Genomic DNA, 22,304 nt, shown 5'->3' on the forward strand with positions numbered 1-22,304 from the left:
AGGGATCTTGGTGGATAAAGCGATAGAGCTGGGGGAGCTGGGTGACTGCCAGGAAATAGAGTCCTCCAGACACAGCATGACCACTGCACATATGAGCTCACAGTGATTATGGCAGTGAGTGCAAACCTTGCACAGGCTCAAGGTGTCTCAGACCCCAGCACGGAGAATGGAGATGGGAGTCCCCTTGCTAGTCTTGGGAACTGATACCTGCTGGGAGGAGGAGAGTCAATTTTAAGAGAGTCTCAAATTAAAAAACAAACTAATTTTAAAAGAGAAAGAAAGAAATGTGGCTTCTCCACACTGAGATGTCTTTTAAGTGTTAAGTGCACATGGCTGTACTATGTCAAATACATTATTAATAAACTGGGAGGTGGTGGCACATGCCCTTAATCCCAGTACTAGAGAACCAGAAGCAGGCAGATCTCTGAGTTCAAAGTCAGTCTTGTCTACAAAGTGAGTTCCAGGACAGTCAGGGTTGTACACAGAGAAACCCTGACTTGAAAATCAACCAATCTATCTATCTATCTATCTATCTATCGATCTATCTATCTATCTATCTATCTTATTACCATAAATTTTACCAGTTTTTCCTTTTTTTATTTTTTGGTGTGTACGTGTTGATTTGTTGTTTCCTTGTTTGAAACATGACCTCGCTATGTAGCTATGGCCTCCCTAGAACTCCCCACAACTCTCTCTCTCTCTCTCTCTCTCTCTCTCTCTCTCTCTCTCTCTCTCTCTCTCTCTCNCCCCCCCCCTCTCTCTCTCTCTCTCTCTCTCTCTCTCTCTCTCTCTCTCTCTCTCTCTCTCTCTGTGTTGATTTGTCTGGTTGTTTTTTCCGTTTGAAACATGGTCTCACTGTGTAGCTACAGCCTCCCTAGGATTCCCCATGTAGCCCAGGGTTGCCTCAAACTATCAGCCCTGCTATTCCATGTCATGATGAGGATTATTTGTGTGTGTCACCATGTCTAACATCTTCTTACTTTCTTAGCATTACTGCTAGGGAAGCTTAAGTTATACTTGTGGTTTTCTATTATATTTATAATATACAATACTGGTTTCAAGGAGGAAAACAAGCAGGTTAAAACTCTTTCAAAAGTAATTTTAGCTCCTATAGTATTGCTGATCAAAACTATAATCTTCAACCCTTTTCACATTGCTCCCATGCTGTCTGTTCTTTCAACACTGGGCAATCAGTGTGCAAACACGGTTCTGCGGATTTTGCTAAAGTCAGGGCTGCTGTGCGGTGGGAACAGAGCATGCTGGGACTGCTCAACTGCTGATCCTCTACTGAGTAAGCACTTACATAGGTGTTCCCTATGTGGCACGGATTCTAATTGGTCTTAATAATAAACACTCAGAGTCAGCTATCAAAGGGTGAAAGCTGAAGGATCAGAGAGGCAGAGCGGTCACTAGGGTTCTTACCTCTACCAATGCTCAGACAAAAAGGACGATTCTGTCCCTACGAATCCTCAGACTACATGCTTAGACTGCATCGTCAGACTGCTGTGAGCTCCTGTCTCCTCCTCTCTCCGTCTAACCATATCATTTCTGTCTCCACCTCCCTAATGCTGGGATTAAAGGAATGGGATCCAAAGTGCTAGAATCACCTTTGTATGAGCTCTGTTTCTCTTTTAGACAGATTCAATTTTGTGTAGCTCATGGAGGCCTTGAACGCACAGAGATCCATCTACCTCTGTCTCCCACGTGCTGGGATGGAAGGTGTGTGCCACCACTGTCTGGCCTCTATGGCTAACTAGTGGCTTAGCTCTGCACTCTGATCTTCAGGCAAGCTTTGTTATAGCATAAACAAAATATCACCACAACCCTGTTTTAAAATGAGTTCTCCTTGACTACTCTTTGCACCTTTGCCCTTAAATACTGTTTAGCCCCAAGCAAAATACTCACGCCATGTGTGGATTAAATGGTGTCTGGTCCACCCACTGCCATAGGCCTTCTGTGTTCTCATCAGTAAGTCCCAGGAAATAGGGAAATCGTCTGTCCAAATGCTGAATCACAAAGTTCTGCATACAAAATGTACATGTTTTGGTAAGCGCTCTTGGGTGACGTCACTAGGCTGATAAGGAGCAAAAAGGTCAGTAAGATCATGGGTTAGGCATAAACATCACAATATCAGATAAGTTTATTCTCAAATCTGCTTAAAGTAGCAGAGGGATCTCGCCAAAACCTGCATCTTTTGACAAGTCCACTGTGCTGAGGGACAATGGTTTTACCCTGTAAAGATTTGTTTCTTGTACTTGTTTAATAAATGCTGATTAGCCAGTAGCCAGGAAGAAAGTATAGGTGGGGTGACTAGGCAGGAAGTAGAGGTGGGGTGACCAGGCAGGAAGTAGAGGCGGGACAATGAGAATTATGGGAAGAGGGAAGTTTTAGTCTGCAGTTGTGACCCCGCTGCAGAGGAAGCAAGATGTGAATGCCTTGCCGAAAAAGGTACCAAGCTACATTGCTAACATAGACAAGAATTATGAGCTAATATAACCGGACTCAACACTGCTTGGGTAACTAAGAATTAGATAGCCAAGAGTACTAGGGTAAAATCAAACACTACTGGTCTTTTAAAAAAATCAATAAAATGGTTCCTAATGATACTGTGCTATATCACAGTATCAGTGTCTTATCCAGTCATCATCAGATAGGTTTCCTCTAGCAGCAGATGGGAACAGATGCAGAAACCCACAGCCAGACATTATGGAGAGAGAGAGAGAGAATCTAAATTGGAGGTCTTCATCAAACCCCTTCTGTCAGAGCCCATGGAATCCCACAGAAGAGAGGTGGAAAGGTTATAAGAGCCAGAGGAAGACACCAGGAGAACAAGGTTCTCTGAATCAACTAGGCAAGGTGCATATGAGCTTATAGGAGCTGAAGTAGCAAATATGGGGCTATATGGGTCTACACCAGGTCCTCCACATACATATAATAGCTACTAGCTTAGTATTTTCATGGGACTCCAGACTAAAGGAAGAAGTAGGTCTTTCTTTTTCCTGCTCTTGGGATTCTTTTTCTACTGTTAGGTTGCTGTGTCAGACTCCGATATGATAGTTTTTGCTACATCTTATTACATTTTGTTTTATCTTGTTGGGCTGTTATTTCTTAGAATCCTGTTCTTTTCTAAAAAGAGACAGAAAAGGAGTGTATCAGGAGGGGAGGGGAGGTGGGAAGGAACTGGCAGGATTAGAGGGAGTGGAAATTGTAAGAATATATTGTATGAGTAAATAATCTATTTTCAATAAAAGGGAAAAACTTTTAAGTAGTTTAGCTATTTCGTTCTATTCTATTTCATTTGAAGAGTTAGAAAACCTATACATGGCAAAGTCAAGGAGACAGAATCACTAGGGAAATCCTGTTGACCAAGGAAAAGTAAAAGCTGGGTTAGAACACATATACAAAATGTACCACACGAAGAGAGCAATTTCATCTCTTTATAAACTGAATTTAGGGGCTGGAGAGATGGTTCAGAGGTTAAGAGCACTGATTGTTCTTCCAGAGGTCCTGAGTTCAATTCCCAGCAACCACATGGTGTCTCAGAACCATCTGTAATGAGGTCTGGTGCCCTCTTCTGACCTGCAGGCATACATGCAGACATAATACTGTAATACAAAATAAATAAATCTAAATAAATAAATAAACAAACTGAATTTACCTTCAAATGCATTTACTTAGAATTAGTACCACACATTAGAACTATTTTCCATATATAAGAAGCCACTTGAGTCCTGATCAGCCACTCATGTAGTTATATGCTCATGGGTCCTACTGTATGTCCTAGTATGTTCTCATGAGTCCTACTGTATGCCTGGCTTTGCGCAGGACATTGGAAATATAAAAGCAACGAAAGTGCGCCCTGAGCCTTCCATCAAGAGGGAGTCATTGGAAGAACTGCAGTCACTGGAGTCAATCTGACATCTCTATGTGCTCAGAGAGCCTTAGCAAAGCCTACATCATGAACGGGAGAGAGCAGAGTAGGAAAGGGTGGGTTTCTGGGAGAAATGACACACCATTCAAGTCTGGAAAGACCAGAGTTGGCCACATAGAGGAAACTGACTAACTTTCTAACATATAAGTCCATATATTTCTACAGGGCCTGCACCAGGTCTGTATACATGCCATGGCTATTAGTTTGATGTTTTTGTGAGACTTCTATCAGTGATAGTGGGTGGATTTTTGATCTTGAGACTCTTTCCTTCCCATTGGGTTACCTGCCCAGCTTCGATGATATGAGGGCTTTTGCTTTGTCTTATTGTATCTATTTGTTGTGCCCTGTTTGGCAGTCATCTCTTGGAGACTTGCTCTTTTTCTGAAGAGGGAATGGATCTAGGGTGAGAAAAGATTATTTATTGGGGGGGGGGCTAGGAGCAGTGGAAAGATGGAAAACTGCGGTCAGGATGTTTTGCATGAGAGAGGAACCTATTTTCAATTTTAAAAGATGAAAGATATGCATTGTACTATATAATTCTTTGGGCGCATGTGTTTTATTATCAGAGAAAGAGTAAATTATTCTATAATATATGTTGAACTTTGTTATTATGAAAAGCACAGTTGAAAATCAAAGAGGTGAAAAAAGAAGGGAGTGGGAAAAGGAAAGGGAAGGAGTGGGAAAGGAAGAAAGAAATTTCCAGGCTGGTGAAGATGATGAAGGAAAGATACATAGGGAGCCAAAAAAATTTCTTCTCTACAAAGTAATTTAAGGCAACAGAATGACTGGTGGTCCTAGCTAGCTTTTGATGTCTACTCGACACAGCCTAGAATTACTTGAAAAGGGAATCTCAGGTGAGGGATATCCAAATCAGGCTGGCTTGTGGGCACGGCTGTGGGGGCTGTGTGCATTGTTAATTGGCATAGGAGGGCCCCAGCCTACTGTGGGCAGACCATTTCCTGGGTAGGTGGTCCTGAGCTGAAAAAAAAAAAAAAAAAAAAAAAAAAAAAAAAAAAAAAACGAGCTAAGTATGAGCCTTGAGTGGGCCAGAAAGCAGTGTTCCTCCTTGGTTTCTGCTTCAAGTTTCTGCATAAATTCCTGCCCAGAAATCCCCCCATGATGGACGGTAAGCTGCAAGACAAAATACACCTTTTCCTCTTTGAAGTTACTCTTGGTTCCGTTCGCCACTGCGGTATAATGAACCCGGAGCGTCAGTGTGAGCTGAGCCAATACAGACCTGCTCGGCTTCGGTGCTGATGGTTGCCAGGTGACCGCCCATCACTGAGCAGTTCCTCTCACTCTCGGGCCACGTCTGGTTGTCGTTAAGAGGAAGGTAGCAGTGGGACTGGAAGGCTATCCAGCTAGCAGGGCAACAGTTCCAGGTATCTCCTCGCGTGAGAATTGGAATACGCATTAGTTACAAAGGAACATTTCATCTGTGGCAGAGGAATGCTTATCCTACTACGATTATTGCCTCAGAAGACATTAATGTTGTTCACTGTCCTTACTTGTATTTGCTTTCATATTTAACCTATTTCCAGAGCTAGCAGTGTGGCTCACTTTCCTAGAATGTGAGAAGTCCTGAGTTTGATACTTTGTAAAGAAAGGAAGAAAGGAATTGATAAGGGGAAGGGAGGGAGGAAGGAGAGAGAGTGTTTAGTTTAAAAGTAAACAAATGTTCCTATAACGAAGCCTTCTTCAGGATATTTTATTGGAAAGAAGAGCAAAGAATATGCAGAACTCAAGCATTTCTTAATTCTCTGTGAATTCATAAATTCCAGAATATCAATAAAGAAATAGGCATCTTAGCAATTGACCAATACTTATTCTTGTAGCCAGTTCTCATGTGTCCTTTCTGATTTACTAGGGACGCACTTTAACAGCTGAATAGAAGCAAATTAGAAGTTTCCTCTGCTACCTGTAGCTCCGGACTCCAGCTCCCCTCGTGCACACGTTAGCGTTGTTTGGTAATCAGAGAAAATCACCGTTCCTCCTCTTCTCTTCCAGCGTGAAAGGTAACGATGAGTCACTGTCGGGAGGACGAACAGTTATTCCCTGTGTGGCCACCGATTTAGAAAAGTGGGCTGATCTCCCCACCCTTCTCCTTCCCTCACAGTTAAGGTCCCCACATTTTTTTCTTTCCTATACCCCATTCTGTGACCCCAGGTAAATTTACTGAAAGCAACTGCAGAAAGCCAATATTTTATAATCATTTTATCCACTTTGTGATTGACACTGGAAGTTTTGGAATTCTAGGTACCTGCCCTTTTTGGTTTATTCTATTGGAATGTGCACAAGAGTGAGGGTTCTGGCAAGCAGTGGGCCAGCTCCACAAAGCTTTATCACCTTCACGACTTTAGTGATATTTTTACTCTATGTCAAATATTTGAAATATAATCAAATACTAATATTAAAAATTAAAAAGAAATGTACAGGTTTGTAAATTAGCATAACGTCAACACGTTGGACAAAGGCTGCCAGATTCAAGAAATAGAACATTGCCAACACCCCACATAGCCATCATCCCTCAAACACAGCCTACTCTTTCTTTGCAGTTAACCATCTCGTGACTTTTAAAGTCTTCACCCTGGGTTTTGCCTCACAGTTTCAGCCTGGCGCCATAGATCAGAATGACTTTCTTTGGGATTCTCTATGAGTGGACTCAGGTGGCCTGCATCCTTTGGTGCTGACTTCCGCTCAGTATTGTTTCTGAGACAGTATTGCTGCCCCCCCCGCCCCCCGTAGTTGTAGTTCATCCATTTTCATAGCTGGAAAGTCATCTACCGTCTTCACACAGTGAAATGCCTCGGTCTCTCTGGCTTCTAGCGCATCCACTGCATCCAGCATGGGGCTGACCCGAACTGTGCTGCTCTGAGCAATGTTGACCTTGCATCCCAAGGAGAGTAAGTCCTCCTGTTTCTGTTGCTGGTGGCAGTCACCGGCATGGTAAGTGGGGGTATGTGAGAAAGCTTTCTGAACAGGCTCCCTGCGTTGGGCTGTCTCCTGAGGGTAAGCACCCCGGGTCCGGTGTTCTACGTCTTCATCATCAGATGGTGTATGCGTTTAGTCATTGCATCCCTGGAGTTTTGCAGTGTTGACTCATCGTGACTGGCAGTCGTACTTCCCTAACAACCAAGGCGGCTGCCAGGGTGTGTATTTGTAATCTTTTCATTTTCTCTTCTCTAGAATGCCATCTTAAGACTCTGTCCATTTCTATTATATTGCTGGCATGTTCCCAGTTGTTTTGACAGATTACATTCCACACATAAATGCAGTACAAAAATTCTGTCCTATAGAGTTCTGTTTTCACTATAGTGGGCTGTGGCTTGTATATGATATGACGCAAGAACCCAGTTTCACTTGATAAATATAATCAATGATGTCTAAAACATTAGTTTAACAAAGCTCTCCTTTCCCCATAACTCTGAAACATCCGCCTTTATTTTAGATAAGGAAATACATATGCAGAGTTAATGCTTTCCTGCAGCCTGTTTGTCTTAGACCGACACCATACTAATTCAGTCATAGCAGCCTTGATATCAGATAGATCAAGACTTCTGTGGTGCTGATGGCTTCAAGGATACATATTTGTCCCCAGTCTTGAGGTAGATACATTTAAAGCATCGAGCTTTTACATATCAATTGTGCCTCAGCAAAGTGCTGTTTTTGGAAGCAAACAGAGCAGTCTCGTCTACATTAGAAAATCAAGTGTGCAGCTCTGACCATCGCCCAAGAGAGCGAAAGCACTGTGTGTGGATACACTGAGGAAAAGGGAGGCTACCGGTGCGCACATTGGAAGTTCTTGGGGCAAATAATTCAGGATGAGCTTCGTTTGCCTAGTAACTTACCCAAACAATTTGCGATAAAGCAAGCACTGAGAAATGAGATGAAAACAACAGCGAGGACCCAAGGGATCAGCTGGGGGTGTCGAGCACCTTTGGCTAGAACGAAAAGAAAAACAGATTAGTTTCCTCTCTGCCGCGAGGGAAGCCAAGATTATCAAGCAGCAGGCTCAGTGCGAGAGTGCAGAAGGTAATTTAGGCGCACGAGAGACTTAAACACGTCCTGTGAATAAACCAATCTTAGGGTCTGCTAGTAAATAACAAAGAAAAATACAAACTTGTTTTTAAAAAGAAAGGTTTTTTGAGCAGAACACAAAAACAAAAGCCATAAAAATGAAAGCTTTTATATAACATAAATAACATAAAACATGCACACACACATATATACACACATATAAAGAATTCTAAATTCAATTCAAAATTTGAGCAAAATTATGAGCAGTATATTTAATCTGCTCAGATTATAAATAATCATTAAACGAATGAAGGTTTGTTCCATTGGAGAACTAAAATATGTGGCAATGTTTTTCACATTGATCCCAAAAGCACATTGAGAGCATGCACTCAAGAGAGGAGATGGCTATGCTGCTGAGGCTAGCCCCCGAGAAAAGCCCCCGAGAAGCACCATCGATTTCCTTTATTTATTTATTTATTTATTTATTTATTTATTTACTTGTGTGTATGCACATGCCATGGTGCATGCATGGAAATCAGAAGACAACTTAGCGGAGCCGGTTCTCTCCCTCCACCATGTAGATCCTCAGACTTGACAGCAAGTGCCTTCATCTACCGAGCCACCTCCATGGCCCAGCATTTACCCAGCCTTAAATGCATTGCATTTGCTGCGCCAACTTCAGTCTAGAACTCTATGCCACACAAAGGGCTGCATTTATTTGTACAGAATGGTATTCCTAGCAGTGTTTTTTTTTTTTTTTTTTCTGCCAGGTCTGGTATAACAGGCATGTAGTCCCAACTATTCAGGAGGTGAGGGAAGGACTAAATTAAATTCAAGGCCTGCCTGGGGTACGGAGGGAGTTCAAGGCAAGCCCACAAAACCCAGCAAGATTCTGCGTAGAAATTAAAAGTGAAGAAAGGGCTGGGTGTACCTCAGGGGTAGAGTACTTATTTCCCCAGCATGCAGGGGACACTGCTCCCAGTCCCCAGTACAAAGCCAAAACCAAACATAAGCAAGCAAAAAAAAAAAAAAAAAAAAAGTGTTTATCAGGACTGCAGTACAGTGTGGTCCTGTTGAAGTCAGCTGTAACAAACTGATGAGATTTTAAGCAAGATTTAAAGTTTAAACATTTTTACAATTTGTTGTACATTTCTTTCGGTGACTAGAACATCTTTTATTTATTCTTTGATACTTTCGCACATCTCAGCAATGTATCGTGATCATACCCATCCTGAGTCCCCTCTCGCCCTCACACTCCCATCCCCTGGCACCCCCAGCATGTTCTCGCTTCCCCATTCATGGTCTCTGCTTTTTTGTTGCTGGTGTTCTTTCTGTTTGTGTAATCCACTGAGTCCACTGATTGCTGTCTGCTGGAATACTGACTGGTCCTATGCAGGCACCATAGCTACTGTGAGCTCATGGCTGAGATGGCCATGCCATATTCAGAAGATGCTATATCTTGCTTATTATATAGTATATTATAATTAACAGAATAAAGTATTATTTAACAGTCTCACTGTGCAAATCCGGGAATATCCCTTAACTTAGACAGGAAACTAGATAAAGCCTCTGGCATATCATGAGCCTATGTCTAAGTGTTTTCTATAGCTCTCCGTTCCCTTGAAAGTAATCTTCCAAAGTATTTAATTAATTCTCCTTTCCTTTTTATCCCATTGTTAATACACTTTATCTCTTCCCTTGGTTTGATCTGATTTTATATCTGTTACACAACTTATTAGGATTTAGCTAAGTCCTTTCTCTTTGGCAAGGCCATCCTCATTTTGCTCTCATCCCCGTCATCTTTTTTTTTTTTTTTAGTTCACATTTTAAAGTCATAGTCATAAATACATCTATCTAGTTAATGTGAAAGGGGCTGGGCTCAATAGAACATCACCTATAGCCCCAGCCTTCAGAAGCTGGAAACAAGAAGATCCAGCTGGAGGCCAACCCAGGCGGCACAGAAGGCTAGCCTGTAGAACATAGCAAGACTTTGTCTTGAAGGAGGAGGAAGAGAGAAGGAGGTAAAGGAAAGAAAGAGACTCACGTTGCCTTTGAGGTTCCTCTAGCCACATTGTGTGTGTCAGGAGAGTCAGGCTCCTCTTCTATGGCTTCGCCTTCAGAAACGTTTACAACTTGACATCTGACCTAGTCCCATAAGATCAGTAAGTGTCCGGTGTAAGAGAGCCAAACGAGAAGAAAAAAATCTTCAAAAACAGGGTTTCCCCTAAGGTACTTCAGCAGATGGCGCACAGAGAAAAAGGAAATTGAGAAAGCACCTCCAAAACAGTCAGCAGAAACTGCCAGAAGCGTGTCATGTAAGATTTCCCAATCTGTTTTGTTAGTCATGTATGACATTTTCAAAGGTAGTAGATGTTGGAGGTAAAACATGGTTTAGGAAGTTCTGTGCCTTCAATGAGAAATGCTTTTAAGGCATACTTTGTGCACATGGAGCATGTGAGGACATAAAAGCCTTTGCTTTAGTGCCACTGACAACCCCAGCCAGGTGTGGGGTTTCCTGGGACGTGGTTCCTGGAAGACCAGGTGGGTAAGGATTGGGCGGTGACAAACAGAAACAAACACAGAGGCAGTGTGAATCTGAGTGTATTTTGCAGCTCTCAAGCAGGGGTTTTTATACAAGAAGAACAGGTATTACAATTCTAAAAGACGTGTCCAGTGAAGCAATCACAAAGAATGATGATCATAATCATCTGGCACAAGAAAGCACAAAATCAGTCAGGTATTACATTTCCTAGACAGCGAGTCCAAAGAATCAATTACGAATGGAACAGATAACATCATAATCACTAAACAGAACAAATACACAAATCATTTATAGTTAATGGCAAACTTTCAAGAGCGAGTTCAAAAAGTCTTCAAGGGCACTTGGTTATGACCCCTAGGTCCTGATCAAGTTAATAAATTTCCATGAACAATCCTTATCTAACATCTAGCTTCTGTCTTATTAAAAATCCTCAAAGTTCAATTTAAAACTATACTTAAACAATGCTTTCTATACCACAATGTCAGAGCCAACCTCATCTACACACACACAGCCAAACAAGTTCATATATAGTTGGGAAGAAATTCTATCAAAGTATTATTTTGTAGTTATATAAATGATTATGAAGCAAAGCGTTAAATCTCTCAGAGAAGAGACCAATAACCCCATTTCAAGGGGTGGCTTCTTATCCAGTTTTCCAACTTAGAATCTCGGTCCAGGCTATCAATAACATCTCATAAATATAGAAAAGGAATAGAAGAAGATAAAGCAAACTGCCGTGAGAACTTCGGCTCAATATATTTTCTCTGGCTAGACAGTTCCACAACCGGTTCCAGGAGACCTCCTCCCTTTGGAGTGTAATGCCTCAGTCTGTGGAACTTGTCACACAGAATCTCCTGGGGTTGGTGTGGCACTTTAGAGCTGAGAAAGAGGCCAGTAACACTGTTGACTAGATCTCAAGATCGTCCAGGTTAAGGCAAAGGTCAAAAGTTGCACCAGAAAGGTGCCATTGGAATCTCTGGCTCCACCTAGAGGATTATAAGAGAATGGGTATTTTCGTTCCTCCAAAATTTATTTGCTGAAACCATAAGGACTTTTGTTGATGTTTAAGGGTGGAAGTAGGGATCTCAGAGAGAGGAGCATAGGGGAAACCGTATGGTGTGGCTTCTCTGCCATTTGCAGGAATGGCAAGCTGGCAGGTGTGGGATATACTTGGTGCAAATCTGTTAAGTAAAGAGAAAAGTAATTCCGTATGTTCTTGGAAGAGCTAATTCAAGATTATTTAATTCATGAATTAAAATTTGTCACATGATAGCAACACTCATAACACCTTTAAATGTGTTGTCCACCTTTGCCATAATTGAATTTGGGTCGGCGGTTTATGTTGATATCTGGGAAGCTGTAATTTCAATTTGGTTTGATTGATCAGGATTGGGAGTTTGGTTTTTGGCACAGGGTCTCCCTATATCCAGAATGAAGCCCAAGCTGGTTTAAATTCAATACTCCTGTCTCTGAAAGACCTGGATAAATCCAGACCCCTCTAGCAGGAAAAATAGAGCCAAAAATCTAGGTTCAGTGACTCTGTTTCAGGAACTAGCTGAAGATAAAGTTAAATTATAATCTTGAGAATAATCCTGAGTTACCCTCTTGTGATTATCACTGGTATTTTTGGAATACTCTGTTTCAGGAACTAGCTGATTATAATCTTGAGAAACAGGGAGTTACTTTATCATTGGTATTTTTGGAATTTTCAATGACGCCCCCCCCACTCCCTTTGGATTATTGGGTTGTGGTTTCTTCCCTTAAAAAACCCTTCTCCCAGTTATTCGAGATCGAACTCCTCCCCTGTGTGGGTTATGAGTCTCGGCCCCAGTGCACTGGTTCCTGTCCTGTCAAATTAACCTCGTGTGATTGCAGCAAGGACAGTCTTTCATGAGTTACTGGGGGGGGGGGGGGAGGAAGAGGGGTGTTGTGTTATCCTGAGACTTGAGTGAGAGTCTCTCTACACCGGGGGTCTTTCATCTCCACCTCCTGAATGCTAGGATTATAGGTGTGTTCCATCATGCCCAGATCTTAGGCTATCTACATTTTTAGTAAGCTAAAAACAACACTCCAATAACTACACACTACATATACAGTTTCACAGTAGAAATGTAAGGTAAGAAGACCACCCTTTCTGACAGAAAGTGCTTACACACAAGCCTCACTGGTGTCCCAGGCAACACCTCAGGAACCAAGAACAGGCCGCTGGTTCCCCCCACCAGGAAATACAGTGTTACATTTAAAAAGAGTTGTGGAAAACTGAGAGATGGTTCACAGGACTTGAGTTCAGATGCTCAGCACGACTTGTAATGCCATGGCAGTGGACACCTGAACCTCTGTGGTGGAGGAGGGCAGTGGTGGAGACAGGAGGATCCCACTAGGGCTTGCTATCTGCCAGCAGAGTTGAGAAGATCCCAAGTTCTGGATTCAATAAGAGATGTTGTCTTAAGAGAATATGGGGGGGTGCATAGGGGAGGGCACTGTGCACACATAAACACAAAAATAAGAAAACAAATGCTTTTATGAATTAAAATAACAGTTTTGTGAAAATTGAAGCTCAATGGTGCAATGGTCTGTCCTGTCCCTTTAAGAGACAAGCCCCGCCCACTCCCCCTTCCACCTAGTGGATCTTTCTTCCACTTCCAGCCTGCAGTCTCTCTCTGCCCTGTTTCTCTTTGGAAGAAGTGGCTGCGGCCTCTCCTCCTCTCCCCACATCTTCTCTCTCTTTCCATCCCCCCCCCCTTCCCTCTCCCTTTTCCCCTTCCCTTCCGTTACCCACTAAATAAACTATACCCACTTACTCTGCATGGTGTCTATCCTCTCTCACCCTCAAGCTGCCTTGCCTACCCGCGTCTCTCACCCACTGCCTCCCACTACCTGGGACCCACAGAAGCCTCCCTTGGCTCTTGCTGCCAGCTGCATCCCCTTGGGGAACAGTGCTGCTGTTTTTTCTAAACCATTACATTGTGAGCAGAAACCTGTTTTAGTGCTCCTGTGACAACATGCCGTTTTAAATGCACCAAACACAGCCCCAGGAATCAGAGACAAACAACTGACCTGGAGCTCCTTCCCCTCCAACAAAATGTCCTCATCTGTAGAACAGCGCTGGCCTCATGGTTTCCCAGAGTGGCCGGGAAGAGGTAAGGCTACTCCACACAAACAAGATAGTGCTAAGGAAGCTTCTTGGACTTCCTCTTGTGCTACCTTTCTGGTATCAGCAGAGAGGTGGGATCCCGAGCCCCCTACCATCATGCCTTCTACCTTAGGTAAGTGCTCACCACCACAGCTGTTGCTTGCTTTTTCTCCATTGGAAAGTGTCCTTTCCTTCACTATAGGCCATCAATGCCACTTCTTCATTTGAGAAAGAGCCACGTTCCTATCTTGAAATCAGCAGGTGCTCTGCACCCCCACTGCAGTGGTTCTAAAATGGCCTCCAGTAAGCTACGCCTTGAATAAAGGATACTGACCCATTGTCCTTCCACCAAAAATATGTGATGACATTTGAATTTGCATGCATTCTATAAACTCTTTTTTTTTTTCATTTTCAAGTTTGTTTTATTTGAGAGTTTTCTTACTTGCTGCGGGATTAAGGGCTATTTTAGAAGCCCCTGGTAGTAAATGCGTAAGTCCCCAGCTACACAGAACCGGATAGTCTTGGTAATCACGCCATCTAGGGAGATGCTAGGAATCGCCAAATGAATGTTATGAGTATCACAAAAATTTAATCTAACTGACTGATTAAAAAGTCTCTTATAGCTGGGTGGTGATGGCCACATGCCTTTAATCCCAGAACGTTGGGAGGCAGAGGCAGGCAGATCTTTGTGAGTTCAAAGCTAGACTGGTCTACAGAAAGAGTTGCAGGACAGCAAAGGCTACACAGAGAAACCCTGCCTTGAATATCTAAAGGGGGGGAGTTCCTTATAAAGATGACCGTCCATGAAGTTTACATCACACAGGCACTTTGCCAACGGTACCTGGCTTTGCGAATATGCAGCTGAGGGTAGTGGTCATGCCTGTGACATATGTGTACTGCAAAATCTTCATCATAGGTCAGACATGGAACGTTCCCCACTAGGTCAAACACAGTTATCAGAGTTGAACCTAGGCTCACATATGTTGGCACTATAAGGAATATGAAGTATAGTTCTGGCACTGCCTTGAACACAGTCCGAATGATCTCTTTGAGGCAGCCAGTGGCATACTCGTCCACAGCCACGAAGAAGTGCATAAACAGTGTATTCAGAGGTGTGCACGGGATTTCATTGTCAAGCTCCTCGAACACGGACACCCAGTTGTCCTGCTTGGCAACATTCCAGTTGGGGTAGTCTAAGAAGATGCCATGGGCCATGATCTCCTCCTTGTCATTACAGAGGGTAACAGCAAGGTTTGCCTTTTCTAGAAGATAGATGATATTTATCCTCCCAAAGAGCTTCTGAGTAAATTTTCTAATGAGGCTTTTGATACAAAAGATATCCTGGGATTCTGTTCTTGGACAATGAACCACTTCTACCTTCCCTCTGGGAGAAGTGAGGACTGACATTTTTTTCTCCTGGCTGCGTCCCAGGCCTCCCGGGCCCTACGTTCCTGCGGCACAGCCCACGATATCCACCTCACCCGCAGCTGCAGCCGAGCCGCTCCACAGAGGACGCGTACACCTCTATAAACTCTTGAAGACTGCACCACTCTACACAGTTCTCGAAGAATTGATTTAACTAGAAAAATGCTCATCTTAATCTTATTAGTTTATTGTTTATTTATTTTGCCTTAGAATGACTCAAAGAAAATGGCTGTTATGCCTAGATCACGGAGTCCCCCTAAAACCAACTAGGAGAGTAAGTCCTGTGTGGAAAAGCAAAGAACCTTTATTCTTACCCAAGTTTGCAAACGCAAACTCTCCGTGTGTCCAGTGTATTGGAGTGATAGGAGAGTTCACTTAGGGTTGTGTTTTCATAGTAGCAAAAGTGGGGAGCGAGATATTTCTAAGGTTCAGAACCCCTGATTGGCTGGCATTTGTCTAGGGGTGGCAGGTGATCCTATCTACAGTGGTTGGAATGTTAGGAATTTCCTTTGAATGGTCTGTTCCTGGGTAGTCTCAGTTTGTGGTCTTTCTTGGAACCAGGTATTGCCTTAGTACTGAGACTTTGGCCTCTATTGAGCTTGTAATGACTTGGTCTCACGATGGCAAGATAAATAAAATGCAGGGACTGGAAAGCTAGGTCAGCAGTTAAGAGGGTGGACTGCCTTTTTAGAGGACTCAGGTTCCATTCCTGGTGCCAACATGGTAACTAACCCAAACCCTAACTCCAGTTTCAGGAGATCTGCTGCCCTCTTCTGACCGCTGAAGGCACTGCACATACACAATGCACAAGACATGCATGCCAGCAAAACACCCACACATACTTAAATGAAAATAACTGAATCTCAAGAAGAAGCTTATAGAGAAGTGACAAACTTATGTACTTGCATGGAAGAAAGAGAGAAATTGCCGTTCTGTGGGAGTTACATGTAAAACCTACGCAGAATCCTTTTTGAACTGCTCTTTTTGTAAGGTGGCTGGGGTTCATACAAATTCATTCCTATTTTCAAATTTATTTTTTTTCAAAAGGAGCTGGAAATTTCTAAAGATATTATTGACTTTATTGTACACACACACACATATGGAAGAAATTATATAAGCTTCATAAGATGTTTGAAGAGAAATGTAATACAAATATACCAGCTATTTTAGAGGATCAAGTTACATAAGACGCTAACATATGTGCCCCTGTGTTCTGTTACTGTAAAGACAAGCTAGACTTCCTGTTAATGTGGTACTGGATACTAACGCGAGGAGAGCGGTGTAAATGCCTCAGACAGATTCTGGCTTCCTGGATTCGAGGTGTAAATGCCCCCAGACATAGATTCCGGCTTCCCAAATGCTCAGGCTCTGAACACCCTGACTTCTATTGTGTCATAAATTTTTAAATGCACTTCTTTGAAATTAAACAAAAGTAAACATCGTGTGGATGGAAGTGAGTGGTAGGGTGGCTAGCTTTGGCGTGTGGTAGCGCTATTTTTAATTTCTGAGGGCTATGCATGCAGATTTTCACCGTAGCTACACTAGGTTACATTCCTACCAGCAATGTTTATGGTTCCCCTTCCCGCACATCGTTGTCAACATTTGTTTCATAGAGGAAGCCATTGAGGTGGGATCTCAGTACTGCTTTCTGTTTGGTTGTTTTGTTCTGAGACAGGGTCTCACTATGTATCTCTGGCTATCCAGGAATTCACTCTGTAGACCAGGCTGTGGTGTAGGAGATCCTTCTGTCTTTGTGTTGCTTTAATTGGTGAATAAACAAACTGCCTTGGCTTAGTTGATAGGGCAGAACTTAGGTAGGCAGGGAAGACAGAACTGGGCAGGGAGGAAGAAAGGCAGAGTAGGGGAGACACCATGGATTCACCACCAGAGATAGACATGCTGGGACTTTGACGGTAGGCCATGACCTCATGATGATATACAGATTGACAGAAATAGATTAAATAAGGATGTAGGAGTCAGCCAGTAAGAAGCTAGAGCTAATGGGCCAAGCAGTGATTTAATTAATACAGTTCCTGTGTGATTATTTTGGGGCTGGGTAGCCAGGACAAACAAACAGCCCTCTCCCTGCAACAAGGCTGGCCTCGAACTCACAGAGAGGCCTCTGCCTCCCCTATGATGGGATTAAAGGTGTGTGCTGTCATTTCAGGCTTCTCATCACTACTTTAATTTTCATTTCTATAATGGTGCAGGATGTTGACCATCTCATGTATTTATTGGCCATTGGAAACTTTATTTCATTTGCCCATATATTGCCTGTATGGTTTGCTTTTTAATGTTTTAGTTTTTGAGTTCTTCATATATCCTGGATATTAATCATCTGTCAGATAGTCAGCTAGCATATTATTTCTCTTATTCGTATCTGTTCGTGCTGCTGTTGCACACACACACACACACACACACACACACACACACTTTCCCCTATCAACCCTTCTCACTTTAATAACTAATGAATACATTTGGTGCTGCCTGTGTGTGCATGGGTGTGGTACCATCTACTAGAGCGTGAGTAGCCTCTCAGACCACATCACTAAAGGAAAGTGACTCTCCCTCTCCCCGTAACCCTTAACTGTCAATATCAAGGGATAGGACTCCCTGCTGGGATTTTGGTAGGTCTGGTCTTATGAACACCTTGTGCATGCAATCCCAACTGTTGAGTTCATGTGAACAACAGCACTGTCATGTCTAGAAAATACTGTTTAACTACAGACATCATTCCCTCTGTCTGCCTCTTGCCATCTTCTGCCTCCTCTTCTGTGATGATCCATGGGCCTTGGGGGAAGGTGACATGAGATGCAGATGTCCCTAAATGGAGCTGAGCACTCCACAGTTTCCTATTCTCAGCATGCTGACCACTTGAGGGTCTCTAACCTCACCACCAACCGTAAAAAAGACCTGCCTCTGAGGAGAGTTGAAAGATGCACTAATCTATAGATACAAAGGTAGAATCTAGGAGGTCATTAATTACTATGTCTTTTTAGTAGAATAACAGTGCCAGGATTTCCCCCCAGGGCCTATGACTTAACCAGCCATGAACTTGGGACCCTGTTAATACTACCAGTCATATGTTCTATCTTGTGGAATAGGCTTTAAATCCAATCAGAAAGTGGTTGGTTACTCCCATAGCATCATGCAACTATTGCACCACTGGGCATATCTTCCCAGGGTTCACATCTGGATAAGACTGGAGGTGACTCCTCACCCACAGTACTGTGCACAGAATCTTCCATTTGTGTGAGAGATCAGAATCTAGTTACTAAGAGAACTTTTCAAAAGCTAATATATAACGAGACATGGTGTCACATACCCTTTATACCAGTACTCAGAAGACTGAGACTGGGGGATAACAAGTTTGAGGCCCTTAAGACTGGGTAATGTCATTCAGCTTCAAAAACAAAACAAAAAAGTCATACATAAGGATAGCAGAATGGCAAACCAGAGCTCAGACTCAGAATGTTTTAACAAATTAAGCGTCAAGAAGAAACTCTGACTGATCAAGAAAAGGAAATGCAGACAGAAATGGGATATCTGATTTGTAGACATAGCTAGTACTGGAAGCTCATAAACTATAACTTCATAGATCACTATAGATAATCATGTTCCTTCAGCTTGAGAAAGATTTGTTTTGTAGAGACAAGGCAAAAATATTTCTAACAAATTTCTCTATCTCACCTCTGCTTCCTGTGGAATTGGAGTACTTGAAGAGGATGGAAGGGAAATACTTATCCTTAGCTCTCACCCCTCACAAAACAGGTCCTCTTGCAGAAGACAGAGATCATGAGACTATTATAAAACACAGCTGGTAAAAACAGAAAGAACTTGTGGGGTTTCCAGATTTCATGACTATCTACAACACAGCTCCTGCACTTAAGGCTCAGAGAAAATCACAGAAGTAGTGATGGTGTTTTTAACAAAAATCCCAATCATTTGATTTTACCAATAGAGCCTCATGAGTCAGATGCTGGGGTGAAAACCAGCTAGCTCAGAGAGGTAGTGAAAGCACCCAGTTGACCTTCTTCCTCAGCCAATGTTCCCCCAAAGCCTTTCTTCTATGCGATCTCAAACAAAATGCCTCAAATAGACTGTCCCTCCCTTCTACTTCCTGTGTGTCTCTCTACCCATCCTCCTGATTCCCTGTTATTCTTTATGTTTTTTTCCTGTCAACTGGTTTCTTGCTTGCTCCTGACCCATGGTTGATTTTATTTGATCCTGTTTACAAAATTCAAGCAGAAAACTCTTAGATTAAAGGTGTATGTTGGGCTGAGCCACGCCACAACTAGAAATAAGTTTTTCCAGTAAAGAAGGTAATCTCGGGTTTCACAGTTCAAATAACCTGCAACAATGTGGGAGATTGTCAGAGCTGGAAGACAAGGAAGTTTGCTGTGAGGTGTTGTACTCTAGAATTGACAGGGAGGTTGCACCCGTGAGACCTCAACAATATGACTGCCTAAACAGGACAAAACAGCGACAACACCAATGGACATTTTATCACAGAGGAGGCTAATCTCACTGGGCCCCACTCCCACAAAGAACTACAGTCAACTAACAAGTGCTGTAAGGAGAATTAGTCTCTTCCAAGGATGAGCCACCAAATCAATTATCCAATTCAAAGTAATCATTCCTGAAATTGTATACCTAAAAGCAATAATAATCAGATACAACAGATGGACAGACAATACAACAATGAAAAAAACAAAGCCATGAATTTGAGAGGGTGTGAGGAAGGAATACATGGAATGGGCAGAGTGGAGGGAAAAGAAGGGGAGAAATTATGTAATTCTACTTTAAAATTAAATATATGTATTTAAATACTAAACCATGAAATTGTTCTAATGATTTTTAGATTTATACCATGAGTTTCTTACGTACTTTCATGGGGGATGATAGAAAAGGCAAAGTTTTGTTGATAAAATCTAGAACACCACCTGAACACATTCAGTTTGAAATGCTTTAGATTTCCGAGTGAAGCAGTGGGATTTACGTATGAGGAATTTACAACAGAGCTCAAGATGAACAGGAAATCAGACACTAGAACAGGAAGTTTGGTTGCTCATGGTGAGATGGTACTTTTTCAACAAGATTGCATTTTAGGGAAGATTAAGAAACACATTGCTAATTTTCCAGTATGACTTAGGTTAGTCACTAGGAAAGAGGAAGGTATCTGGGGAGCTAGAGAGACCTCTGATCAATATAATCAGGCCAGAAAATCTAATGGTTCTCAAATCTCTAGACAAAACCCTCTCACAGCTCAGCTCAGCTCTGTCATCCCATGTGTATTCTCCTTATTGCCTGAAGGTTAAAGTCTGCTATCATGATGCTGATCCATTCGATGCCAACTTTCCCCAATTCTGCTATAGATCTGTTTTCTCTGTATGTATACCCAGGAATGAAAACCTTGCAATCTCAGAGCTTGCTTGTGTTTGCTTATGGTATTTTTTGTTTATATATATTTTAATATCTATCACATTAAAATGTGCAAGCTGCAGTCAAAGCAGGGACTCTGCAAGGTGAGCACTAGAGAGCACCAGGAAAACCACCAATCACCTAATATAATTTATGCTGACACGGGCAGTCTATATTCCTTTCCCCATTGCCTTCTCTTGTTCTCATCTAGCCTTCCACTGCTCACTGGCCTCTTCCCAAATAGTCCTTCTTAAAACAAGCATGAAATATTTATCTACCTTCAAGTGACATAAGTTCATTCTTAGTAACTGAGTTCCAATGCACATGGCAACTCTGCTTTTATCTTTTTGATGGAACTCCATACTGGTCTCCATAGTGACTGAACTTATACATATTCCCACTGGCAGACACTAAGGACTCCTCTTCCGTTCCCAGCTTGTTGTTGAGTTTCTTGGTGTTATTCATTATGACTATGATAGGATTTTAATGTAGGTTTGATTTGCATTTCCACGATGTCAGTGGCCACCTGTAGTTCTTCTTTTGAGAAGTGTCTTAACTTCTCAAAATATTTTAGGTTTTGATATATAATAAATGTCTTACACTAAAGCCATCTCTCTGTACTTTGGCAAGAACATGAATGAATATTATTTATGGAATCTTGATTCAATTGATTTCTACATATTTCTTTTGTTTAAATATGAGGATTTAAATTTGTATTTATTTGTTGATTTGTTTTATATCTCAGCTGTAGTTTTCTCTCCTTCCCCTCTTTCTAGTCCCTACCCTCAACCCCCTCTGTTTTCACCCCCCCATCCACTTTTGTTTGGGAAAGGGCAGGTCTCCCATAAGTATCAACAAAACATGGCATATCAAGTTACGGTAAGACTAAGTAGCTCCCTATAAAGGTACAAGAAGCTTACAGAACACCAAACAAATTGGATCACAAAAAGAAAAGCATCCTCACCATATAATAATCAAAACACAAAACATACAAAATAGAGAAAAATATTAAGAGCTGCAAAGAAAAAAAGACCAAGTAACATATAAAGGCAGACCCATCAGAATCACACCAACTTCTCAATGGAAACCATGAAACCAGAAGTTCCTGGACAAATGTGCTGCAGACACTAAGAGACCATGGATGCAAGCCCAGACTGCTATTCCCCGCAGAGCTTTCAATCACCATTGATGGAGAAAACAAGATATTCCATGACAAACCATATTTAAACAATACCTATCCACAAATCCAGCCTTACAGAAAGTACTAGAAGGAGAACCCCAAAAGTAGGAAGCTAACTATACCCACAAAAAAACACAGGCCACAGATAACCTCACACCAACAAAACCAAAGAAGGGAAACAAACACTACCACTGAAAAATAACAGGAATTAACAATCACTGTTCATTAATATCTCTTAATATCAGTGGGCTCAATTCAACTATAAAAAAGACACAGGCTAAGAGAGTGGATATGAAAGCAGGATCCAACCTTCTGCTATATACAAGAAACACACCTCAACCTCAAAGACAATTACCTCAGAGTAAGCAGCTAGGAAAAGATTTTCTAATCAAATGGACCTAAGAAACAAGTGGGTGTAGTTATTTTAATATCAAACAAAATAGACTTCAAACTATAATCAATCAGAAGAGATGGAGAAAGACACTTTATACTCATCACAGGAATAATACCTCAAGATGAAGTCTCAATCCTGAAGATCTATGTCCCAAATACAAGAACACCCACATATGTAAAAAAAAAAATTACTAAAGCTTAAATCATACATCAAAACCCACACATTAATAGTAGGAGACTTCAACACCCCACTCATCCCAAT

General features: G+C 42.0%; 2 protein-coding genes across 2 annotated transcripts; both read right to left on the reverse strand.

Annotated features, from left to right (window-relative positions):
• Nucleotides 1-1,901: 1,901 nt before the first annotated feature.
• Clec4d (C-type lectin domain family 4 member D) lies at nucleotides 1,902-10,166 on the reverse strand. The gene is made up of 5 exons (XM_050164037.1): nucleotides 9,993-10,166; nucleotides 7,780-7,872; nucleotides 5,850-5,960; nucleotides 5,169-5,320; nucleotides 1,902-2,021 (listed from the first exon to the last, which is right to left on the reverse strand). Exons 1-5 carry the CDS (start codon nucleotides 10,018-10,020, stop codon nucleotides 1,902-1,904), a joined length of 504 nt encoding a protein of 167 aa, XP_050019994.1. The 5' UTR covers nucleotides 10,021-10,166.
• Nucleotides 10,167-14,076: 3,910 nt separating this feature from the next.
• LOC126514900 (cilia- and flagella-associated protein 61-like) lies at nucleotides 14,077-15,094 on the reverse strand. Its single transcript, XM_050164128.1, has one exon. The coding sequence runs from the start codon at nucleotides 15,028-15,030 to the stop codon at nucleotides 14,434-14,436; it is 597 nt and encodes a 198-aa protein (XP_050020085.1). The 5' UTR covers nucleotides 15,031-15,094; the 3' UTR covers nucleotides 14,077-14,433.
• Between the last annotated feature and the right edge of the window lie 7,210 nt (nucleotides 15,095-22,304).

Source organism: Alexandromys fortis, unplaced genomic scaffold (genome assembly GCF_014885135.2).
Source record: "Alexandromys fortis isolate MF-2015 unplaced genomic scaffold, M_Fortis_MF-2015_v1.1 scaffold_150, whole genome shotgun sequence".
Lineage (NCBI taxonomy): Eukaryota > Metazoa > Chordata > Mammalia > Rodentia > Cricetidae > Alexandromys > Alexandromys fortis.